This window comes from Ixodes scapularis, unplaced genomic scaffold (assembly GCF_016920785.2).
Source record: "Ixodes scapularis isolate PalLabHiFi unplaced genomic scaffold, ASM1692078v2 PGA_scaffold9__187_contigs__length_104089568, whole genome shotgun sequence".
In the NCBI taxonomy this organism is placed as follows: domain Eukaryota; kingdom Metazoa; phylum Arthropoda; class Arachnida; order Ixodida; family Ixodidae; genus Ixodes; species Ixodes scapularis.
In genome coordinates, this window is record NW_024609884.1 from 1,509,915 (window position 1) to 1,532,037 (window position 22,123).

A 22,123-nucleotide genomic window follows, 5' to 3' on the forward strand; every position below is an offset into this window, starting at 1 on the left:
CAAGTCAAACGTTTTCTTGTCATCTGTGGAATGCGACTGCGTATTGCAGTAGCAGCGCGACGGAGCGGTGCGACGAACGACGACTGCCGAGCGCAAAGTCTGGGCCCCTTGACAACAATCTGCGCGTGTTCGAGAGATTCCTCCGCGGGTCGGTGGTCGGCCGCGTTGGTGACGCGCAGTGACGCCGGAATCCTTCGTTTGCTATTGGCTGACGTGTAAAGAGATGCCCCTCCCGTTTTCCGGGGTCATCTCAGAAAGGGAGGCGTGCCGGGGACTTTGATAGCAATTTTAGTAGGAAAATCTGCCGCGCATGACTGTAATTTTATGATTTTTAGGATCCTTAGGGCCTGTGGATTGAGTTACCGCCATAAATAGACCATTGCAGAACGCTCCGGAGGGCCCCTTTAATCTATCGGGAGACTCTGCAATTTTCGTTCGATATGTGACCGCAATTTTCCCATGCATTTTTATTGCAGCTACTGGTCTGTTCACAAAGAGTTCGATATACAAGGGATAGTTCGAAATAACCGGGTTCGATATAAGCGAGTTAGCGTGTGCAGTGGAGCATGTGCGAATTTCTGGCCATGGTCGCCCCCCGTTTGCGCAGAATCCTCGAGTTGCTCGTGGAGGAGTGTGATCTGTGGTGTGATCTGAGGTCTCCTCTTTGTGGTGTTGATTGCAGTGTTTGCGTCGTGGTACGGGTCGGACTACTGCCTCTATTGGTACATGCGGCGGGACGTTGTGACGGTTCTGGTGGCAGTGGTGCTGGTCCTGCCCCTCTGCTTCTCCGGCACCATAGACTTTCTCAAGTACCCCAGGTGAGCCACACCTGTGCTTCTTCCAGTGGCCCTGGCCACTGGCGCCCACAGGGGCCTGTGCATGCAAGCAGGAAAAGTCTTTTGTCAGAACTTGCACAGCTGCACAAACAATTGGAAAACTCGAGCTCTGTGCAAATAATCTGAGCAAATTGAAAAGCGGATGAAGCTCTGGAAGGTCTGATGAAGATTGTCTGGAATTGTATTGGAGTGACGAATTCAGGTGTAATTGAGACTGTTCAACGTAGATTCATTAGTGTTTTGTTTGGTCGTTATTTTCAACCAAATTATTTCTATAGTTATGAGAGGGTTTGTGAACTCTGGAAGTTAGGTAGACTCGTTGCACAACAGGAGAAAAATTTGTGGACTGATGTATTTGTGTAAGATTGTAAATGCTAGAATTGACTCCCCAGAGCTACTGAGTTAAATCTACTTGCACATTCCTCGTAGGTCTTGTAGACTTTATACTTTGTTTTACCCCCTACTGATTTTTACCATGCTGCTGCACCCATGACACACCTACAAGTGACATATAACCGTTTAGAACAGATTTGGGGCAATGTTAGTCTTGATATTTTTGATGAAGAGCGTAAATTCGAAAGTGTGTTGAGACTATTACTTTTTTTCCTAATATTTTGTTTTTATCCGGTTTAAAATTTTACTACTAATTTACTCATTGATAAGTGTGCCACTAAGGAGGCGTTAAGCTGTTGGTGGGTCACTCAAAATAAATATTAATAAATAAATAAATAAGTTTAAGGAATGGGTGCCTTTGTGTACTCGGAATTTTCGTCCGAGGGATTTTGGAATTTCGACGGGTCGGTCCCGGATTAAGGGGGGGTTTTCGTGCTTTAAAAGGGTTTTTTAGGTGGCATGATTGTGTTTATTGATTGTGAGTAGCTCCGAGCTCTATATGTGATTCTTTTTGTTCACTCAAGACTTTGTGTCTCCCTCATATATGTGTGGTGAAAGAAAGTACCCCAGTAGAGACAACAGTAATTTATGTGTACTCAGGGTGTCCAGATGTCCGGTTTTGGCCGGGACAGTCCCATTTTAAAGGTTTCTTCTGTCCCTTAATTTTGTCCCGTTTTTGTCCCAAATGTTCCGTTTTTGCGGGAATCTGCATAGTGGCAAAATCAGTACTGAGCGAGCGGAAGAAAACGAAAAGAACGTTGGACTTCACAGACATAATTTTATAAAAATTATTGTACTAATATGAAAATGTTATAATGAGTACAAGTTTGAGCTCTTTCTGCGGTTACATCTGCCAACTCATTTCTTGCATAGGCATGTTTAAAGGCTATTTACGCTTTGATTGGCAGCATAGTTTTAAAAGGGCACTTGATTTCTCAACAAAGAACCCACCACAAAAATGTGCATATTTATGTTAAACTGAAGAGTAGCAAAGCTTTTTCTTCCTTGTTCCTCCCCCCTCCTCTTCCTCCTCTGATGTCCCCCTTTCTACTCTGAGGATTATGGTCACCCTAAGTATTCCCGTCTTCGAAAACAAAAGTTTCAGTAATTTAATTACCTTTCTAGTTATTGGTCTAAGTACTAAACGGGAAGTCATGAAATATGTAAAATATTGATTACAAGTAATTTTGTCAGTTTAATGCGGCGCACAGTTTCAGACCAATTGTTCGAGGGACCCTGCTGAAGATGGTGGTGTTTTCTGATTCTCACAGATTCCTCAATGATGGGTTTGCACTTCCCAATGATGGGGTTTGCACATTCCGAGGACGGTGCAAAATCTGTTGATTCCAAACCTAAACTTTGTTTTTTAGAAGTAACTAAGCATCGTATTCAACCGTCGATTGACGTAGCGCCCTGCGCATTCTCGAATTCAAGAAACAGCCAGTCAGAAATAAGTGGGCAGCAGTAGTGTGAAGGGTACTTAAATTTTGGACCATGGCAGCTTTTCTTGCGTCGACAGGCTGGGAAGTAGGTTTCGATGGAAATAGGGAAAACAAGAAAGCGAACCGCGGCTCCTTGACGGAGAAGCTGCGTGCAGGGTTAGTGGCCTTGACCTTGACGTCTTCTGCTTCCCGACAGTGGCCTTGACCTTGACGTCTTCTGCTTCCCGACGAAAAAGCTATGCCCTGAGTTAGTGGCCTTGACCTTGACGTCTTCTGCTTTCCAACGGAGAAGCTACGTCCAGAGTTAGTGGCCTTGACGTCTTCTGCTTTGGGCGCCTCCTGGCAGAAATGCAGTGGAGGCGGCCTTTATGAGAGAAACCCCATGCGCAAGTTTCTCTTTGTATAACCCAAGTAACCGATGGCTTCCACTTTAAGGGGGGACACTGGCTACAGGGTGAACTTCTGAACTACTCAAGTGATCTGAACGAAATTTGCAGGGGATATTTAATGTCAGATGTAGGTGTACTGAGCAAAATTTCTGCTCTCTAGGATAACTTTACATGCCTGCATAAGGAGATGTGTCACTCTTCGTTAAGAAATCTATGATATACAAATGAAGTTATTAAGCATCATTTTGACTGCTCGAATATAAAATGGGGGATGTGGGGCTTCGGGCTGTCTAGTTTTTCATAACTCAAATGTAAATATTTCAGGACGAGTTTTTACCTCAAAATATGAGATGCATATCTGTCCTATGTCAATTTTTGAAAACGTGTTTTTTTTTTTTTCTTTCAATTATGGACTTCAACTTAAAACAAAATAGAGTAGATAGCCCAATCCCCCAGTAAATTTCAGTACATAAACATCTTGAATGTGGTATCGGAATATTTTTACCTTTGAACAAAAAAGATTCCTTCGTAGGAAATTTGCAGCTAAAAGTGGAACTCAGAAAAATGCATTCAAACATTAAACTCCTTTACTTTGTTACTGCCTTACAATGGATTGAAAATATTTTATATCGACCTAAGTATTTGGCGCATGGTTGTCAGATTTAGTGTAAGGGTGTATAACTAATTTCAAACAAATCTAAAAAACTAAAAAATGAATTAAAAAAAAAATTTGAAATTTAGGCTTGTGTTCCTTCTTAACACTAAAGATGCGTCGTTTTGTCCGCCCTCGTGGCTTTCGGCAAAGTCCCCAGCTTGCTGCGTCCTCTGCATGCTGTGGACGCATCAAATTCAGGGGGAACTACGACACGAGCCCTATGCCGTGTATGTTTGGAGTCTCATATCAGCCGCAGCAAGACGTCCTGCTGGGGAAAGTTGTTCTGGGGTGCACTGGCATCTTCAAGCAGGATCCCCAAACGCAACATTCATCTAGGGCTGTATAGTTCCCAGGCTAGTTTCGCTAAGTTAGAGGCCTTTCGAACCCTCAGCATTTGAGCCAGATGTGTGACATGGTCTCAAATGTTTCCGTCCCGTCTGTGAGAGCCTCCTTGAAATCTTTGTCCTTCAAAAAGGTGTCTCCCCCCCCCTTTCCCAGATTAGTTCAACCAAAATTTCCCGAGGCGCTCGTTCGGTTGGTTTTCCTCTACATACCACTGATTCAACTTCAGATCTGCATACAACATACTCGTTTTACAACAGATTGAAAACTTGGTCAGAATCAAGGTCTGTTATAAAGGGCTTAGACTGTAGTTTCGATTTTTAGGACTCGCGAGCCAAATTAAATTGCAACCCACGCAGTTTCTTTCTTTTTTTTTTTCTCTAGAGGAGGCGAAGAGAATGTGCCTTCATTAGATTTCTGTAGCCTGCCCGAAAGGCCCTTCCTTAATTATTTTCTTTTGTCACCCTCTGCACCTACAGTCCACAATAACAGGACAAAAATGTGTGCATTCACCCAGTTTGTCGTTGGAAATTGCGTCCCTATGGTGGGGTACTGCCCCGCACCTAGCCCTGCTTCTAGGTGATGAACCACTCATTTCACATGATTGCTTATCTAAGTTTCACTCCGATAGCGGCCTTATACACCGACTTGGATTTTATTTTCCACCCCGACTCATGACCATACCTTTTACAGTTATACAAATGCGTGCTCATAGTTTTATCACATCACCAGCTACTATAGCTCTTTCTTCTCTCTAACCCTCTACTGCAATAGTTCAGACTGTTGGCACATTATAGCCTTAGATGCTAATGTGCCATTAACCCCCAATCAGTCTATCAACCCTGCGGTGGCATACATTAATTAATATCTTCAATGAGTGGCACAGAATGCAACCAAAACTCGGGTCAACGTCTCCCCTTTGAGTTGGTCGTACAATTGTCGCTCTGGGTTTGGTTTTAGCAGCCTGTAGGTGAGCCGCTGGGTGGGCCTGCGGCCGAAGTGGAGGCTGCTCTGAACAGAATGCCCTTGGCCCAGTGCCTTGGGTGTCTTTGCAGGCCTGTACCTGGTGGGCTTGGTGGTGGCCGACTACTACACCGGACACCACCCTCCTGCGCAGACCAGGGCCTCTCCGGAGTCTGCAGAGACCGTCTTGAGCGTCGTGCCGGTCATCTGCTTCGGGTACCAGGTACATTTACGCCGATTTCTGATGTGAAAATCAGCCCACTTCCAGCTGGGACCAGTTACATTATCCAGCTGTAAATATTTCAGGACGAGTTATTACCTCAAAATTATTACCTCAAAATATGAGATGCATATCTGTCCTATGTCAATTTTTGAAAAGTTTTTTTTTTTTCAATTATGGACTTCAACTTAAGACAAAATAGAGTAGATAGCCCGATCCCCCAGTAAATTTCAGTACATAAACATCTTGAATGTGGTATCAGAATATTTTCTGTTGTCCACTAAAATCCACTAAAAGTAGGAATCCCCTACTGCATCACTTCCACCTTTTATGCCTCCTTCCTACCTCTGACTGCCGTCGACTGGAACCGCCTTCCCGCATCCGTAGTCTCACTTACTGACGCTGTTAATTTTAAAACCACCATAACTGATGTTCTTAACAATGTTCCATAGCGATTCTGTACCTTGTGTTTTTTTTGTTTTTTTTTTGCGTTTTGTTTTTATTGTTCACCTTATATTGATGAATATAATTCCACTCCTCTCTGTAATGCCTTCGGGCCCTGAGAGTATAATAAATGAAATGAAATGAAATGGAAGTGGGCTGATTTTTGCCTGGGAAGGTGGGGCACAAAGCACCTCTACCCTGCGCAAGTGTCCAGCTGTTGGAGTCCATCAGAAGCATGATGTTGGAATCCAGCTGGATCCAGCTGGTGGACCGATTTTCGCCTAAGTTGAAAGACAGTGCTGGGAAACAAATTGGTCGCAGTCGAAGGAGGAGTGACTGGTAAAGTGGCTTGGCCTTAAATGACCTTGCTAGTTTCTGATGCCAACTGTTGGCCCTTTCCGGAAAACCCGAAGGCGGTGGCAGCTCTCTGGCATCTCGGTGCGCTTACGGTGTGCCAAATTAACGGTGCAAAGGAAGAGAGGCAGACAACCAACAACTCCAGCGATGCTCCTCAACATTTTGTTTTTTATTTAGACCAGAAGTTTGGGTATGCTGGAGCGAAAGGCGACTAAAGCCGCCTGACATGGCTCCAGTCCCTGTTGCAGCACTACAGCAGCACAGCAACAATAGACATAATTACACACATGCAACTAATGGTGCACTTGTAACATTGGCTTAATGTCAAACATAAATGTACGTATAGATATCTGAACATAGTGGATGATAGATGTGCTATAAATCATACAAAACAAAGGGAAAACAAGAAGAAAAAGGAAGGAAGGAGAAGGATCAGGATGGGAGGCATATTATTGCTGAGAACCTAACATGCAAAGCCTTATTTTGTTTCTGAAATTTCGAGGCGATTGACAGTTAGTAATAATGTCTACCGTTTCTGGGAATCTACTTAAACATTTTGGAATTATGCAACTCAAAAGTTGAGACCCATAATTTGTGAGTTTTTTCTTGAACACATTTTTCGTGACGCATGTTATGGGTTCCGTAAAATCCCGAGAGATAGCCTACCTAACATCAAGAGCAAATCGGCTGAAAATATGGAGTTGCTAACTTTTGGTGTGCAATCAAGAAAATGTTAAAACATTGCTATTTTTAGGTTGTGTCTCTTCCAAGCTTGTTATGGTGGCAAGGGGCAAAAATGCAATGATAACTCTACTTTCCAGTTAGCAATGTTTGCTTATATCCCGCCATAGTGATTTAGCCGCATTAATGCCGAGGCCATCGTTGATCCCAACATTACTATTACTAGAAGTAGGCTATCTTTTTGGGGTTTAAAAAAAAAATAGCAAATCAAGCCAAAAATAGGGGTGGGCTTTCTTTCGGGGGAGGGGCATCTCGGGATTTCACGGTAGTAGTTTTCTGTGGGTAAATTTTCTAGAAACAGAGACTCAATGTTTTTAAATCCTATCATTTTCGAGAGCCACTCTCAAGTAATAATGTTCTTGGACATGGAAAGAATATGCTCCAGAAAAGAAGCAGCAGTATGGGCATAACCATCTAGATGACCTATGCACCGGATAGCTTTCTTCTGTAGGGCTAGTAACTTGTCAAGGTTAGTTGCTACTGTTGTTCCCCAAATTACTAGGCAATAGTTAAGATGGGAGTGTAACAGTGCATAACATAACTGACGTTTTAACCAACAAGGCAAGAGTAGCCTAAGTAAGCAATTGTTTCAAGCTGTTATTAAATTGCATTGGACTTGCAGACGGATTTTATGAACTTTACAGCGATATGATGGAACAGTGTCCCATTTTAAATGTTCATTGGAAGGGTGAACTGAAAATCTGACTTGTTCATTGGGTTCAGCTTTCTCGGTAGTTACTTTAAAATGCCACAAGACAATAAAAATCCCCCTCCGAACCTTTTTTTTCTTTTTTTTTTTGCAAAGTCAGTTTTTGCTGAAACAACACGAATAAAAAGTTTAGAACCAGAGCTTAATGCATCGTCAATAACAACAAAGCAGAGTTAAGATTAGATTATACTCAGGCAATCAGCTGAAATAGTAAAAACAACAATCGTCACACATCACATTACTAACCTGTACGTTCAGATGGGTCACTAGTATATAGAACTTTGACCAAGAAAAAAGAATGGTCTAAATTCATACCCACGAAGATCACGAATAAGATAATTTCAGAAACCAGAAAAGAAAAAGAAAACTTGACAATCAAAATGTAATAGCAGCACCAGCCGGAAGCGTTCTGCATTTACTTTTGAAACTATGGAATGTCGTATTATAGTCTATATCTGTATTGTTTAAAATTTTAATTGTTTGAAAAGTTAAAGTTTGTCGGCCACAATTTGTTCTTATGTATCCATTGTAAAAGTTTAAAGTAGTAAACCTGGTCTGCCTTGAGCATATTATATTTTACAGAGTGGCTGTGTTTTTAAGTTTCTTTTATCTCCTCGATAGTGTTCACATATACGTAGGTAGTATTCTCTTTTTTAATATAATTATTTTATTGTAGTTTGACGCTGGTTGTTGTTCCCCAGACCGAGATAATGTAACTAGAATTTGGGAGTAAAATAAGAAATAGTATTAACGAAGGTAGGCACTAAGTTTTGTATTTTATATAAGCTGCCAGTAACTCGATATCATTAAAGTTTTGAGTTCATGAATGTGAGCCTTCTACGATAGGACCTCGGAGAACCATGTCATATAAATGTTTTATTACATCAAAATTCTATCATTAATATATATGAGGTACAATAGAGGCCCCAGGATAGAACCCCGGGGAACACCGTTTTGTATTTTCGTTTTACTAGATGATTGATTGATATAAGCATATCGATAGCAATTTGTAAGATGGGGTTTGATTAGTTTTAATGGGACTGCTCGAACTCCGCAAGTTGTAAGCTTTTCTAGTAGAATATTGCATTGCACGGTATCAAAAGCTTTTCTAAAGTATAGGAATAGGCCAAGTTTATACAACTTATTATGTATGTTTACAATATCTATCATGATTTTTTTCGCACTAGAATGGGCTTGTTTTCGATTCCTTAAGTTGTCTATCATGTCCCATACTTTCTATTTTGATAGGATAACGACAGAAATGGCTGTTGGATGGACGCACGTTTCGCAAAACGCGGGTCAAACGTTTTTAATCTGAAAGCAGTACTAATTACTTGCCCATGTTTATTTGAAACATTGCACGAACTACGCTAGATACATTTAGAAAGAAATTTATTACCGCCGATTGGGCCACAGCGTTTCAATTTGTTGACATAAATAATGCATACAAGATGTTTAGTACAATATTTAAGCAGCTTTACTCTGACTGTTTTGCATATAAGGCGTGTAGGATATATGAACTCTATCAAATATTTCTCTCAACTCGTTATAAAACGGCACTTGAACAGTTGAAGAAATGTAGAAATTAGTGATGGATCGAATCTGCCGAACTTCAGATTCGGCAAATGCCAAACGTTTGAAGGTAAGTTTGGCAAAGATTCGGCAAAAATTCGGCAGATGTCTGCGCATGCGCGAGAACGGGACGGAGACATGGATTGCAAATGGACGCTGCGCAGTTGTGCGGTTACCATCGTGCAGTGTAGTGCAACCAGTGGTTATGGCGAGGTGTGGAGTAGGCAACACGGTAAACTGTGCATTTGTAAGCGATTACTGTAAGTCTGTCTCAGATAAACTTTTACAAACAAACTGAAAATGGCTGGCAAATGCTTGCAATGAATCAACGGCAGTCTTGGCATCACGGAAGGAACCGAGTTGCATTTTACTGTTGCCAGGTTTTCAGCGGATCTGTGTTTGTGTAACTGCACATAGTCTGCCCTTACCGTGGGGGGCCACACAAGGCCAAAGTAACAGTTATATTATGGAAAAAGGTTTTGACGACTCAAATTTAACCTTTAAATGGCCACCGAACCACAGGAATCTATTCTTAAGCTACTCCATAACGATAATCTTAATATTGATGCAAATTAACACTTTTTCTGAAAATCTAGGGAAATCTAGGAAATTTTTGGATAAAATTTGGGGAAGAAACGATTGCGGAGGTTGGCAACACTGCCCTTACAGAAGGTGAGGACACCTATTGACGCAAATTAACACATTTGCTGAAAATCTAGGGAATTCTTGATAAAATTCGGGAAGAAACGATTGCTGAGGTTGGGAACACTGCCCTTACGGAAGGTGATGACACCCGTGCAGTGCCACGTGAGTTCGGTGCCCATCTACGGCTGCCTGGCGAAGCGGTCCACATTCCCGAGGGTGGTGCTGGTGGCCGTGTCCCTGGCGGCCGGGCTGTACACCCTCACGGGGGTGTACGGCTACCGGACCTTCGGCCGGGGGGTGGCTGGGGACGTGCTGGAGCTCTACGATGCCGGCCGGCCGGCCGTGCTGGTGGCGGTCTTGGCCATGGCGGCCAAGGTGGTGGCGACCTACCCCATCCTCCTCTTCTGCGGCAGGTGCATGGGAAGCTGTCTCTTCGGCGCGTGTCCTTGCAGTCAAACTCTCAAAGCGAAAATGCCGCACTTTGTCGTTTTTGTTGAATGGCATTTTGGCTGTGGATGCTTAATGATGTGCTCTTGCCACCTCCTTTGGTGCCCTTCCCAGGCAAAAGTCTGTCCATTTCCAGCTGGATTAAGGAACTGGTCCCAGCTGGAAATGAGGCAGTCCAGCTGGATTCCTACTGGAACCAGCTGTAACGAGCTGGAATCCAGCTGGACTGCCTCATTTCCAGCTGGAAGTGGGCTGATTTTCGCCTGGGTTGCCACCTTCTTTGTGGTGGCAAGGGCTAACCTTGGGTGGTGACAGAACTTTCTGTTGATCTACACTTGGTTATAGCATCCTGGTAGCTATGGTAAAGTAATCTATAGTACTCAGACAAGTCAGACCTGTTATGAGATGTTACCTAACCCCTTGTTGGACTCCGTGGTGGGCGGTGCGCTACAGGTGGCAAAGTCTTCCCATTTCCCATGGGTCCTACACTAAACACAAAACCTGATTGTGGCCTGAAAAAGGTCCGAACACAAAAAACGTTTGCCACTGTGGAGAAGTTTCCTCGATTTCTCGTGATGCATTCTGAAACCAAAAAACTGTTCGCAAAGCTATCTCCCTTCCTGGTTTCTAAGACTCTCGAATCTGTAATCAAAAAGAATTTTAAAGCTTAAAATTGCCATCTGGAAATCTCGATGAAGTCGCAACCTCTCGGCAAACCTCAGACCTGCTGGCATTCAACCCAGTTTCCGAGTACAGGGCTACTGTGTCGCCCCACCGCACTCCGAACGCCGTTAAAGGCGTAATATCTGAAGATGACCTTCTTTAATCCCCCGTAGATGAAATTGTAGATGGCCATCGAGACCTACGAAAGGAGTCGTTGCTGCAAAACTATCTCTTTTTGTCGCGACGCTCAAGAGACTGAAGACGAAATGTGTCGTTCTGACTTTTGAGCCAAGGACGCTTCCAGAATCGGTCGAGGCAGGGCATCCAAAGTGTAGAGCACGATTGTACGTGCCAAACCCTTAAAAGGACAATGAAGACGATTTTATTTAATTTTTTTTAAATGGTGTTTTAATGCTTCTTGCGAACATAGCATGCCGCCCAAGTTTTTGTAGACATTTGACGCGTATTTCTGTGCCGACGAAAGAAGTAAAGAAACCGAAACTGAACAATCTCCATTCTCGTTTCTGGGCCTCCGAAAACGGAGGTCACGTAGGAGTGACGTCAAGTGTGAATAGTCGGTATCTGTAGTATTTAGGAGATCGAGACTGTGGTTACCGCGGTGGGTTATAGCAGCGCGGTGGCGGGGTCGTTGCGCCGACTCTGTCAACATGGACGAATGCCGCTCTCGCGAGCGTATTTGAGCTTCCGTTCAGTGACCGAACACCAACGGAACGGGAGTGCGTGTGTGGCGGCCACTGCCATCACCCGACGGAGACCGCCCAGCCGGCAGCGAGCGGCCCGCATGCCGAAGGATGGACGCGGGGGAGATGCCAAAGGGAAAGCGGCAGCGATCCCGCCGTTCCGGGATCCGGTTCCTCCGCGGACGTCCTCTTTTTGTCGTCAAAGAACACGAACAGCTACCCACACGTGAAAACTAGCGTCGCCCGAACGAATACGGGTCTTCAGTCGACCGTTAGAACAGCCATCTACAGCTACCATTTTGCAAAATCTTTCGAGTACAGTGTAGACCGCATATAACGTATGTCTCGGGAGTCGCGAAAATCCGCACTATAAGCGGTACCGCGTTATAATCAAAACAGCAAGTTTTCAGGTCAAAATACATGCCATGAGACAACTTACCTTTGTAAAAGAATTTATTTTATGTTAGATGAAGAATCTTCGAGCGATTTCCTTGCCCCGCGAGTGCCGCTAGCGGCTTGCGCCGTTATCTAGTGTCGCACAGGGAAGCGTGCTCGCTGTGCTGGTTGTTCGGCGCGGTCGGCGGGCTGTTCCAGAAGCCGCACTATAACCGGTATTTCCCTTCGTGCGCCTGCATTTTAAGCGGTATGTAATTACATGGAGTTCTATGGGAGGCAAACCGTTGGTTTAAAAAGCCGCGTTATACCCGGTCCTGCACATTAAGCGGTTACATTGTAAGTGGTCTATACTGTAAATTGAAATTGCGCCTGATACAAAGTAAACATTATTTTAACTCCGCAACAAAGCTCGTCATAAAAAAAAAAAAAGCCTTTCACAAGATTCGAGCTTAATTTCTTGTCACATAAACAAAAAAAATATCACTGGCGTACCTTGCTACTAATAAAAATATGAAGCACATTAAAAATCTGGTTTTTAGAAAAAAATTTATTTCTAATCTATGTTTTCTAGAGATTCACTTGTTCAAACATATAAAATATTTTACTTTGTACGTATCATATTGAATTTGGATGCAATAAAAAAAGGAAATTTTCAGCTTTCTGGTGATATGAAGGTCATTAAGCTATCTTACATAGGCCACGTGTAAGAACTTGCCAAACTTTGACAGAAATCATCAAAAGAAAAAAATTAACTTTAAAAAAAAAAATTACTTTTTTTTTTATTGAAAAGTTAAATTAGGCATAATGAAGTCTGTTTTGAATGTCCGAGAAGGGTCCTTGTGCGGTAGTGTGAAAAGCCTAAAAATGGGGAGCGGTAAAGCATTTCATCCCTGACAAGTGGGTTTCCGCCTCGGCCCCCGCAACAATCAATAACTTGAAAACGAAACTTTCGTCAAGCTTGCCGTTTGTGCGTTTTCGCATGAAGCTTGGTCCCAAAACGTTGTTTGTTGTCAAAATGAAAAGAATTCAACCCCAAAAACGTGCTTGAATTTAGATTGCACCTATATCCATGCGAATACTTTTTTTTTTTTTTTTTTTCGCATATGCATGTGGGGGGAGACTTTTTTTTTTTTTCCTATGCGACCACTGTGCCCAATTACACCAAAAGTCCACTGTCGCTAAAAGACTCTCCTTTCCATTCTCACTCACGCAAAATTATCAACGAAATTAGTTACTCAGACGCCCGAAATTCGCTCACTCTTACACGCCCACTTCACCCAGCAACTGTCAGACTTTAAACGCTCCATTTCTGACACCATTAACCCGAAAACTGGTGTCTGGACCCCGCCTCCGGCCAAACACCCCGAAACCAACAATTCATTCGAAGCATGCCGTAGCATCCTTGCCAACTCGTGTAGTGACCTAATCTCTACGTCCCACAACGCAACCCCGCAAGAAGTTACCGCTCTAAAATCCCTTTGAAACCGCACTCGCCTTGTAACCGGGCCAGCCTCGCATAGTGATCTCCACTTTGAGGAAGCTCTCCGACGGCTCTCCGTCTCAGATTTTTACGAACCCTTTTCCTCCGACCCCACCACCACTCTCCAAGATAAAATTACAACCACAGTAAAGCATCGTTCACTCATTTACAACCAAGTACGACCGAGAGAGACCAGACCGGTTTTTAAGCCTCTTGCGATCTCTTAGGACCAGCTCCGCAGCAGCGCATCCGGTCCTAAAAAGTTGCAAAAGGCTTGAAAACCGGTCTGATCCCTCTCGGTCGCAAGAGTGTGAACGGGCCTTAAAGCTCCGATAAAATTACAACCACCGTAAAGCTCCTAATCGAAACCAACTCCCTTCCTTTTTACACCCGCCCCCATAATTTTACGGTTGTTATATCGACAACATTTTTGGTTTTGGCCTCCCTCCCGCAGTTGACCTCTTCACCGATGCACTCTGTGTAACGCCCACAGCTCCCTCGAGTTTACCTCGCCGATATCGATGTCCTCTGTCAACTTCCTAGGCTTAAAAATTACTAGTGACGGTCACAAGTTCCATACCTCTGTGCATTATGAACCTGCCGACGGCCATAGCTACCTTCCATCCTAAATCCCAAATTAACTCTATTCCCTTCTGGCGATTTCTCCGCCTCCGTAGGATTTGCAGCGACGATATCGATTTCTGTCGCGAGCTTAAGACGACGACCACCTTCTTTATCAAACGCGGTTACCCGCTCGGCTATCTGCGCTGTGCTGGCGGTTGCGTTTCTAACGTTTCGCGGCACAGCGCCCTATTACCCCAATCAAGATCTAAACTCCTGCAGAAGGCCGGTGGTCCCTAGGGCTCCCTATTGTTTGAAACCAGTGGCTTCGCTGCATTACACCATAGGAGTTAAGCCTTTTTATTTTTTTACTTTTTCCTCAGGTAAGTTAGCTCTTTGCAAGTTTGCCAAACAAAATGCACCATCTGTGGGCAACACGGCACAAAATGGGAATGCGATAGGTTAAGAAATTGAATTTTGCGGTCAATTTAAAGAGCCTGGCCGCTATCTGGGACACCCTATATATTCTGATCTGTCATCTCCCCTTTCAGTGTACCTGAAGAAGACCGTTTGGTCAAAATGTCGGTCCCCTCCTTTTCTCTGGCACTTCTCTTTCCCTTCACATCCCTACCGAAATGTCTACATCGGCGTTCCTACATCTGGGCTCGAAGAGGCGGTAGACTCGCTAGAAAAGCGGGCTTGCGACTTGCTGCCTTTGATGCAGTGTACCGATTCTTGGGCAGAAGGGTATCCCTTTCGGGCCATGACACTCTACATCAGCATTCCTACATCGGCATTCCTACCTTTTTCCTCGAAAAGGCAGTGGACTCCCTAGAAAAGTGGGTTTGCGTCTTCCTGCCTTTGACGCAGCTGATCGATTCTTGGGCAGTAGGGTTGTCCCTTTCGGGCCATGACACTTTACACCAGCACTCCTACATCAGCATTCCTACATCTTGGCTCGAAAAGGGCGTAGGCTCCCTAGAAAAGTGGGTTTGTGACTTGCTGCCTTTGATGCAGCCTACCGATTCATGGGCAATAGGGTTGTCCCTTTCGGGCCATGACACTCTACATCAGCATTCCTACATCTTGACCTGGAAAAGGGGTAGACTTTTTTTTGGAAAAGTAGGTTGCTGCCTTTGATGCAGCCTACGGATTCTTGGGCAGAAGGGTGGTCCCTTTTGGGCCATGGGGGTGCACCGGCCACATGGCCGCTCGCCACCAAGGCAGGGTCGGAAGCTGAAAGTTTCTTCCTCTCTTCGCAGGACGGCCGTGGACGACCTCTACTCCAGCCGCCCGGGCGGGGGGGCGCCGCCGTCGAGGGCCGGTGGCGAGCTGCGGCGCAGACTGGTCATTTCGTCCGCCTGGTTCTGCACGACGCTGGGCCTGGCCTGCCTGGTGCCCAGCATCGGCCCGGTCATCCGGACCATCGGCTCCCTGGCGGCGCTCTTCATCTTTCTCTTCCCGGGTGAGGACTGCCGACAAACTCGCTGTTTGCGACTTTTTTCTATCATAGAAATCGCCCGAGAACACATATTTCTTTTACAAAAATTAAAAATTCGACCCAAAATTCGTGCTTGGGTTGAGATGAAATCACCGATATTTTTTCTTTTCGTCCGTCCATCGGTTCAATTCAATTCAATTTTTCTTTTCAAATCAAGTCATACAAAATAAAGAGCTGGCCCACAAAAGCAGCATTCTGCTAGTATTTGGGGCCAGGCAACCAAATAAAATAAATGTTGTTAAAAAAAGAAAAGAAAACAAAAAGAAAACACTTCGCAGCACACAAAAAAAAAATGAAAGGAACACAAAATTAGCAACACAACCAAATACAAAAAGGAACACCTTAGGGCATGAAATATAGGTGCTTATAGCCTAGTCTTCTCACGTAACCATGAAATAAATGTATGAAATATCTCCAACGGTCAGGCTACGATATCTACAGCTCAGATGCTTGACACCAATTCCTTAGTTTTCTTTTTAGTACCGTAGTGGATTCTATATTCATAAGGGACTATGGGAGTTCGTTAAATAAGGAAGGAATGTAATGATTTCTTTTTTTCTTTCCATACAGTGTGTATATTTTTGGAATGACGTATCTTTCAGTACATCTCAAATCTCTATTTTTATTTACGGCAGTTTCGTAGGAATTACTGAAATCAATATTTGTTATTGCTACATATGTAAAAAAGCTTTTAAAAAACAGGATGCCCAGCTCTTTAGCTTTCTCTTGAGTTTCCAATACTTGATAGAATATTATAAAATAAAAGGAATGAATGAATGAATAGTTACCTCCGCCTTTACGGCACAACTTGGGTTTTGTTTTTATTTATTTGAGGGCTATTATTTTTATAGCCCAGCAGATTATTAGCTTAAGAGTGAGTTTAGAAGTTGCACTTTTTTTTGTTCTAAGTTCTACACTGAAGTTGTAATCGTCGTTTTCCGGGTCATTTGGATTATAAGACCCGTGGATTGTACTATGTACTGTCTCTACCTAGTATTTCTGTACTTTCTCTAGTATTTCTAAAACATGTACACATATACTGTGTGCCAGAGTTTTTAAGCAGGGTACAGTGGAACACTGTTGTGTCGGCAACAGTGTGTAACATCTGTGTACGATCGGCGACCAATTTTTCGGACGCCAATAATTCGGACCCGGAGGTCTCGGAACCGTTACCTATTTGATAGAAATGGTGCAAATTTACGACAGAGGTTTCGTACAGCTCGAAGTCCGAAAGTTCAATTTTCCGGACAAAACCGTCGCGGGCGATCGGCGGGGAAACGCCGCTGAAAAGCCGCCATTTTGGATTCTACGTTGGCTGCACATGGATTGGCTTGGTGTGGCAGTGCTACTTCAGTACGGCTAAGTTTTACCGCTAGGTGACGCTATGCTACGGCTTTTTTTTTTAGGTGCGCATCATTATTATCATTATTGTTACCTTTTTGCTTCGTTCATTCGCCATTCTGCAGTGGGCAAGTTTTTTAATCTGCCGATTTTTCAGACTGCTGTGTTGTTCGGACGTTTTTTCGGTCCCTGCAAAGTGAGAAAAATCTGTCGGCAACCCCATAGCCCGTATCGTAGAGTTAAAGACGAGTTTTGGTTCTGCTACTCGTTCGTGTCGCATCTGCTTCTTCCTGGTTGCCCCACGGGGCCAGGACACAATTAGCACCAATTATACAACTTTCAGCGGTCCGCGAAAAAAACAATAATTCATGGTGCTGTATCCGAAGGTGGGTTCGTCGCTGCATCACGTTATCGATACCGAACTAGTAGCAGGACCGCACGGATGGTGCGCTTGCGTGTCTCTCGTATCGCGCTATTATCACGTGTCCTGACTGTCTTATCACCTATATCACACGTGAGTCATATAATCCGAATGACCCAGAAAACATTGATTACGACCGGTCCTCAGCCCTGCAGTACAAAAATATGCGGAAGTTATAGAATTACTCGTAAGTTATGAACCTGCCAAGCTGCGAAAAGGGTAAAGCCCTCAAATAAATAAATGAAATCAAAGTGTGGTGTGGTAAAGGGGTTGATAAGGTTCTATTATCCCCTTCTCTTAAGGGGACCATGCTCCTCAAGAATATATTTATATATTTTTTTTAATTTTGAAGCTAGGAGGCTGAAATTTGCACAGTTAGTACATATTGAGCTCCTCTTGTCGTACATGTAATCGGTTTTCTGATATCTATCTGCCTCGGTGAAATATCTGTACCATATAAAGGCATATAAAATGCATTTTTTGTGCTCACTTTTTTTCCTCAAATTTAATATAAGAGAGCATCCTTAAATAGCCTGATTGCTTCCTTGTGAACAGTAGTGTGCGAATCCACTTGGAAAAAAAAATAGCTATGCCTCGAACAAATAAACATTTTGAACTATTGAGTCACCACTTTTTATGTTTCACTATTAGTTTTATAATCCTTATAAAACTCCAGTGGTGCCAATTGCATACCTAGTGAGATGTGCACACTCTATACATCACCAGGAACACCTGTGCAAAATTTGGTTGCGATACAGTAACCGAAAACGGTGAAAATTGTGTGCACAAACTCTGAAAACAGGCAGAAATACCAATTTGAGAAAAACTCAAATGAAAGTTTAGTTTTATGTGACATACCTAAGTTCCCACTCAAACCACACGAAACTTGGTGGTAATATAGTTCCAAATGTCAGAGGCTGGACCACCAAACTAGAATTCCCTCACTGCATAGCACAGCTCCAGAAAACATTCCAGTCCCTTTCACATAGCGGCCGATTTATCGATTCCTGGACGGCGAGTTTGCACTTTTCGCAAGTCGAGCATGCCGCGCCACTGACAAGAGTTTTCATCGCGCCGATCTCTCTGATCGCAGTACTTCTACACGCATTTGCTGCTCTCTCTCGATTTTCAAACATCCTGATCTTTTCCGATGCACTAACGAACTCGTCAGCGCTGCCGTTGAAACTCGAGCGATCAGAGTCGCCGCGTCGCCCCGACCAAAGTTAGGGTTAGCTGCCGCGGATTAACTTTTCTTCTTTGAAGCTTTCCGCTAGCCCTTTTGGAGTCTTTCTTTGAACTTGTGTGTCGTTCGAAACTTCCGAGCTCGAAAGTCGCATTTTCGGTCGACGTCCATCGCAAAGAAAGCAGAATGATAGAACAAGTCGTTAGTCCTTGTTTTAGGAACAGTGTGACGCTACAACAGCAAGCAAGCTTCACCGTGCAGCACGTTTCTCTCGGCCAATGGCGGGGCCACAATCGCATCAGGGGATTTAAAAGGCCGTGGCGATGCGCGTTTGCAGCGGGGAAAACATTTATTTCTTATTATTTACAACCAGAATACGAAACTATAGACGACAGTTTCAAAGTGAAAACGGCTAGGCCTATGCGCCAAAATAAACGCGATGGCGGGTGATGCCGCGATCCAAAGAATCATGCGCTTGGAAATGGCTCAGATTTGCCCTGTTTTCCATTGCGAGAAAGGCTTCAGACTCATATTTGACTAATTTCACGGTGATATCCGGTCTTGATTTTTTTATACGCAAAAGAGGAAGGTTCAAAGATAATAGAACACTAAAAAACTCAAAATCACTTTTTCTTCGAAAAAAATCAACATTTTTCGGCCTACATGTTTCCTTAATTTTAAAAAGTGCCAAGTATTTTTTTCTCGGGCCTGCAACCTCTTGGAGCAAGCGGGCCACCGTTGCATGCCATTTCCGCACGTGCTTGTATGCGCATGCCTTTGTCCGAAGTGTCGGCATTAGGCCCTTTTGTTGACTTGATAAAGTAACACTGCATTGCGGATGGCGATGTTGTTGTCGGCTTTTGACACAATCCAAAAGTGGGTTGAGCCCACGTTAGCACAGCACGCCGGTTATTCAAGAGCCCGTGAACTTTTACGGAACACTCAGGAATCCCGAGCAGAAAATGTGCCGCTTTTTTTGCTTTCAGAAAGCACGGCACGAGGGTTGCACGAGCTTACAAGCACCGCATGGATCTGATGGATCAAAGCCCGAAAGCGCATTGTCAAAGAAAGAAATTTGAAAGAATGAAAAACGTTTACAACACCCTGTAAGGTCTAATTAGAGCGCAGCTCTTGAGGAGAAGGAGGGAAGAATACTGAGGGGAGGGTATGTGCCTCCTCCCTCCTCACCTCCTCATCCTCTCTGCTACTCCTCCTCCCCTTCTCCTCCCCCCCTCCGCTCCTCCTCCTCCCCATGCTGTGCATTATGGGAAATGTCCCATAATGCAACGCGCGGGACTCGTGACGTCACGAGGGTCACATCATGCCGCGCGTTGCATCATGGGACATTTCCCATAATGCACCGTGCGGTCACGGCGATGCCGCTCGAGTCGGAAATGGGCGCCTAAGAGCTGCGCTCTAAAATTCGCCGTTGTATTTCGATTTGTTTATCAAACCGTCTTGTGCAGAATTTCACGGAATTCCGTTGGAACGCAGCGGAACTCGAACGGGAAACGCCAACGTTTGCAATGTGTCGAGATTTGCCAAGGTAGTGGAGTGTCGTGGCAGAGTGTGGAGCGTGGCCAGGATGCCGAGGTGCCAGAGTCTCACCCCACGTTGCAGGGCTCTGCCTCGTCTGGACGGCCGGCCAGACGTGGACCAGGCTCGGCATGGCTGTGGCGTGCGTGGCCTTGGGCACGTTTGTGTTTGGCCAGGTCTTGACCGCCTCCCTCCTGGAGGCTGTCCTGGGCACTGGTCCGGCCACCGAGCTCCAGCTGTGCAGGGTGCCCCGGCTCACGCGTCTGGTCTAGTCGTATCCCAGCGTGTCCCAAGGACGTCTAGTTGTGGAATACATCCTGAGCTTGTTTTGGTCATCTCAAGACCAGTGATCATCTCAAGGTCAGCCCAGCACGTCGACGAGGAAGATCAGCCCAGCACATCCACGAGGTGTCTGTAAAATCTCTGCTTTGGACCTGATCAGGATGTCTTGTGGACATTTTGTAGCTGATCCAGATATCGCCTCAAGACAGTTTTACAATGAAGAGAAGATCATTGCCTTGCTGATGGAGGGATTCAGCCCAGCACATTCACGAGGTGTCCCTAAAATCTCTACTATGGACCTGATCAAGATGTCTTGTGGACATTTTTTAGCTGATCCAGATATCGCCCCGAGACAGCATTACAATAGAGGGAAGCTCATAGCCTTGCTGATAGAGGGATAAGCCCAGCACGTCTCAGAGGTGTCTTTAAAGTCTCTACTCTGGTCCTGATTAGGATGTCTTGTGCACATTTTTTTTAGCTGATCGAGATATCGTCCCAAGACAGCGTTACAATGAAGAGAAACTCATAGCCTTGCTGATGGAGGGAAGCTCATAGCCTTGCTGAAGGCTCCCAGTGTACAAGTGTGTGCAGCATCTGGAACAGTTGAGAGCCCAGTGTGTTAGCCTTCATCGAGATACATTGAAGAACGAGACCGCGTGCAGGGGAATTCAACATACACTCGCCATTGTTTTCCCGCCAAAACTATGTCGGACAGAAATGAGGTTCGTTTTAGTTAATATCGAGTTGCCATTTCATTGAGGCTCGTAGCTTTTACAGCGGAGCTGTTAAGGGCTAGGTTCCCCAGGATCGTGTCCGGTACCAAACAAATGTTTACACAACACTCTAGTTGCCGCCGTCGATCATAGATGGCAGTAGCTGTCCAGAGTGTTGTTTGCTGGTTGTGTGCTTGCCGCCGTCGCTCATAGATGGCGGTAGCTCTCCAGCCTTTCCACTCTGGCTTGCCGACTTGCGGACGGCCATTACTTCATTCCAAACATAGTACAACTTCACTGGTCTTCCTTCTTCACCAGAGTGGAAAGGCTGAAGTTTTTGAATAACGTTTGTAGTTGGAACCTTTTTAATTAATAAAATCGGACGTAGCTCCAGTCAGAAACTTGCTGGGCATTGTTGAAAACTATTAAATCTGCCATTTTTGGGAAGTTGTGGGTTTGTTTTTTCTTCGTCCTGAAAACGTATCCATCTTGGATGTACCCGGAGAGTTTTTATGTTTTTTATCCTGCACTTTTCGTTCCACCAACCTTGCACCTGCCGTAGCAAACTGTCTCGTGGTAAACAGTCATAAAGACGCCGGTTCACATGTTTGCATTTCAGTGTGACAACCTCTTGAAATTCCTTAGGACGAGGAAACACACTGGCACTCGGCGCCATCTATGCGGTGACCCTGGAACTGCATTTCACAAGAGCGAAGGTTTTGCGGGATTTCCGAGGTCGAATGTGTGTAATACCTATAAGAAAGGCTTGTTTATAACGTTGACAAAAGTTTTTCAAGCCAAGAAAGAAAGGATAATGCGCCAGAGAAATAGAAAATATGCCGGACCGCCAGGTTTACACTGCTACCCAATAGATGGTGCCAGTGTGTCCTCTGGTCCTACAAGATTTTAAGAGGTTCCAAGGCACTCGGTTTTAAGAAGTTGCAAGTGCGAACGGGCCTTAAGTGATGTTGATGTCGTTATTAGAAGAGGGAATGAGCACCAGAGTGAAAGTAATGTCCCAGGACTGGGCTACCGGGTCGCACAAGGGCCCTGCTTCATCTCCCAGAAAACCGCTTCCCGGAGTCGTCGGATAGAAAGTCCAATCACACCGGGAAGCGGTTCGAGAGGAATCCAAAAATGGTGTGGTCCATCACCACTTGTCTTGGGTACGACATCACCGTTACCAAGAT

General features: G+C 44.6%; 1 protein-coding gene across 2 annotated transcripts in view; it reads left to right on the plus strand.

Annotated features, from left to right (window-relative positions):
- The window catches only part of LOC8027040 (putative sodium-coupled neutral amino acid transporter 7), a 35,769-nt gene extending 14,389 nt beyond the window's left edge, over positions 1-21,380 (plus strand). For both annotated transcript variants that reach the window (XM_040208359.2, XM_040208360.2), the window contains 5 exons: positions 683-818; positions 5,093-5,243; positions 9,865-10,121; positions 15,219-15,421; positions 20,023-21,380. In XM_040208359.2, the coding sequence (XP_040064293.1) occupies positions 683-818; positions 5,093-5,243; positions 9,865-10,121; positions 15,219-15,421; positions 20,023-20,210 (935 nt within the window). In that variant the 3' untranslated portion in view covers positions 20,211-21,380. The remainder of the gene's footprint in view (positions 1-682; positions 819-5,092; positions 5,244-9,864; positions 10,122-15,218; positions 15,422-20,022) is intronic.
- The last annotated feature ends 743 nt before the right edge of the window (positions 21,381-22,123 follow it).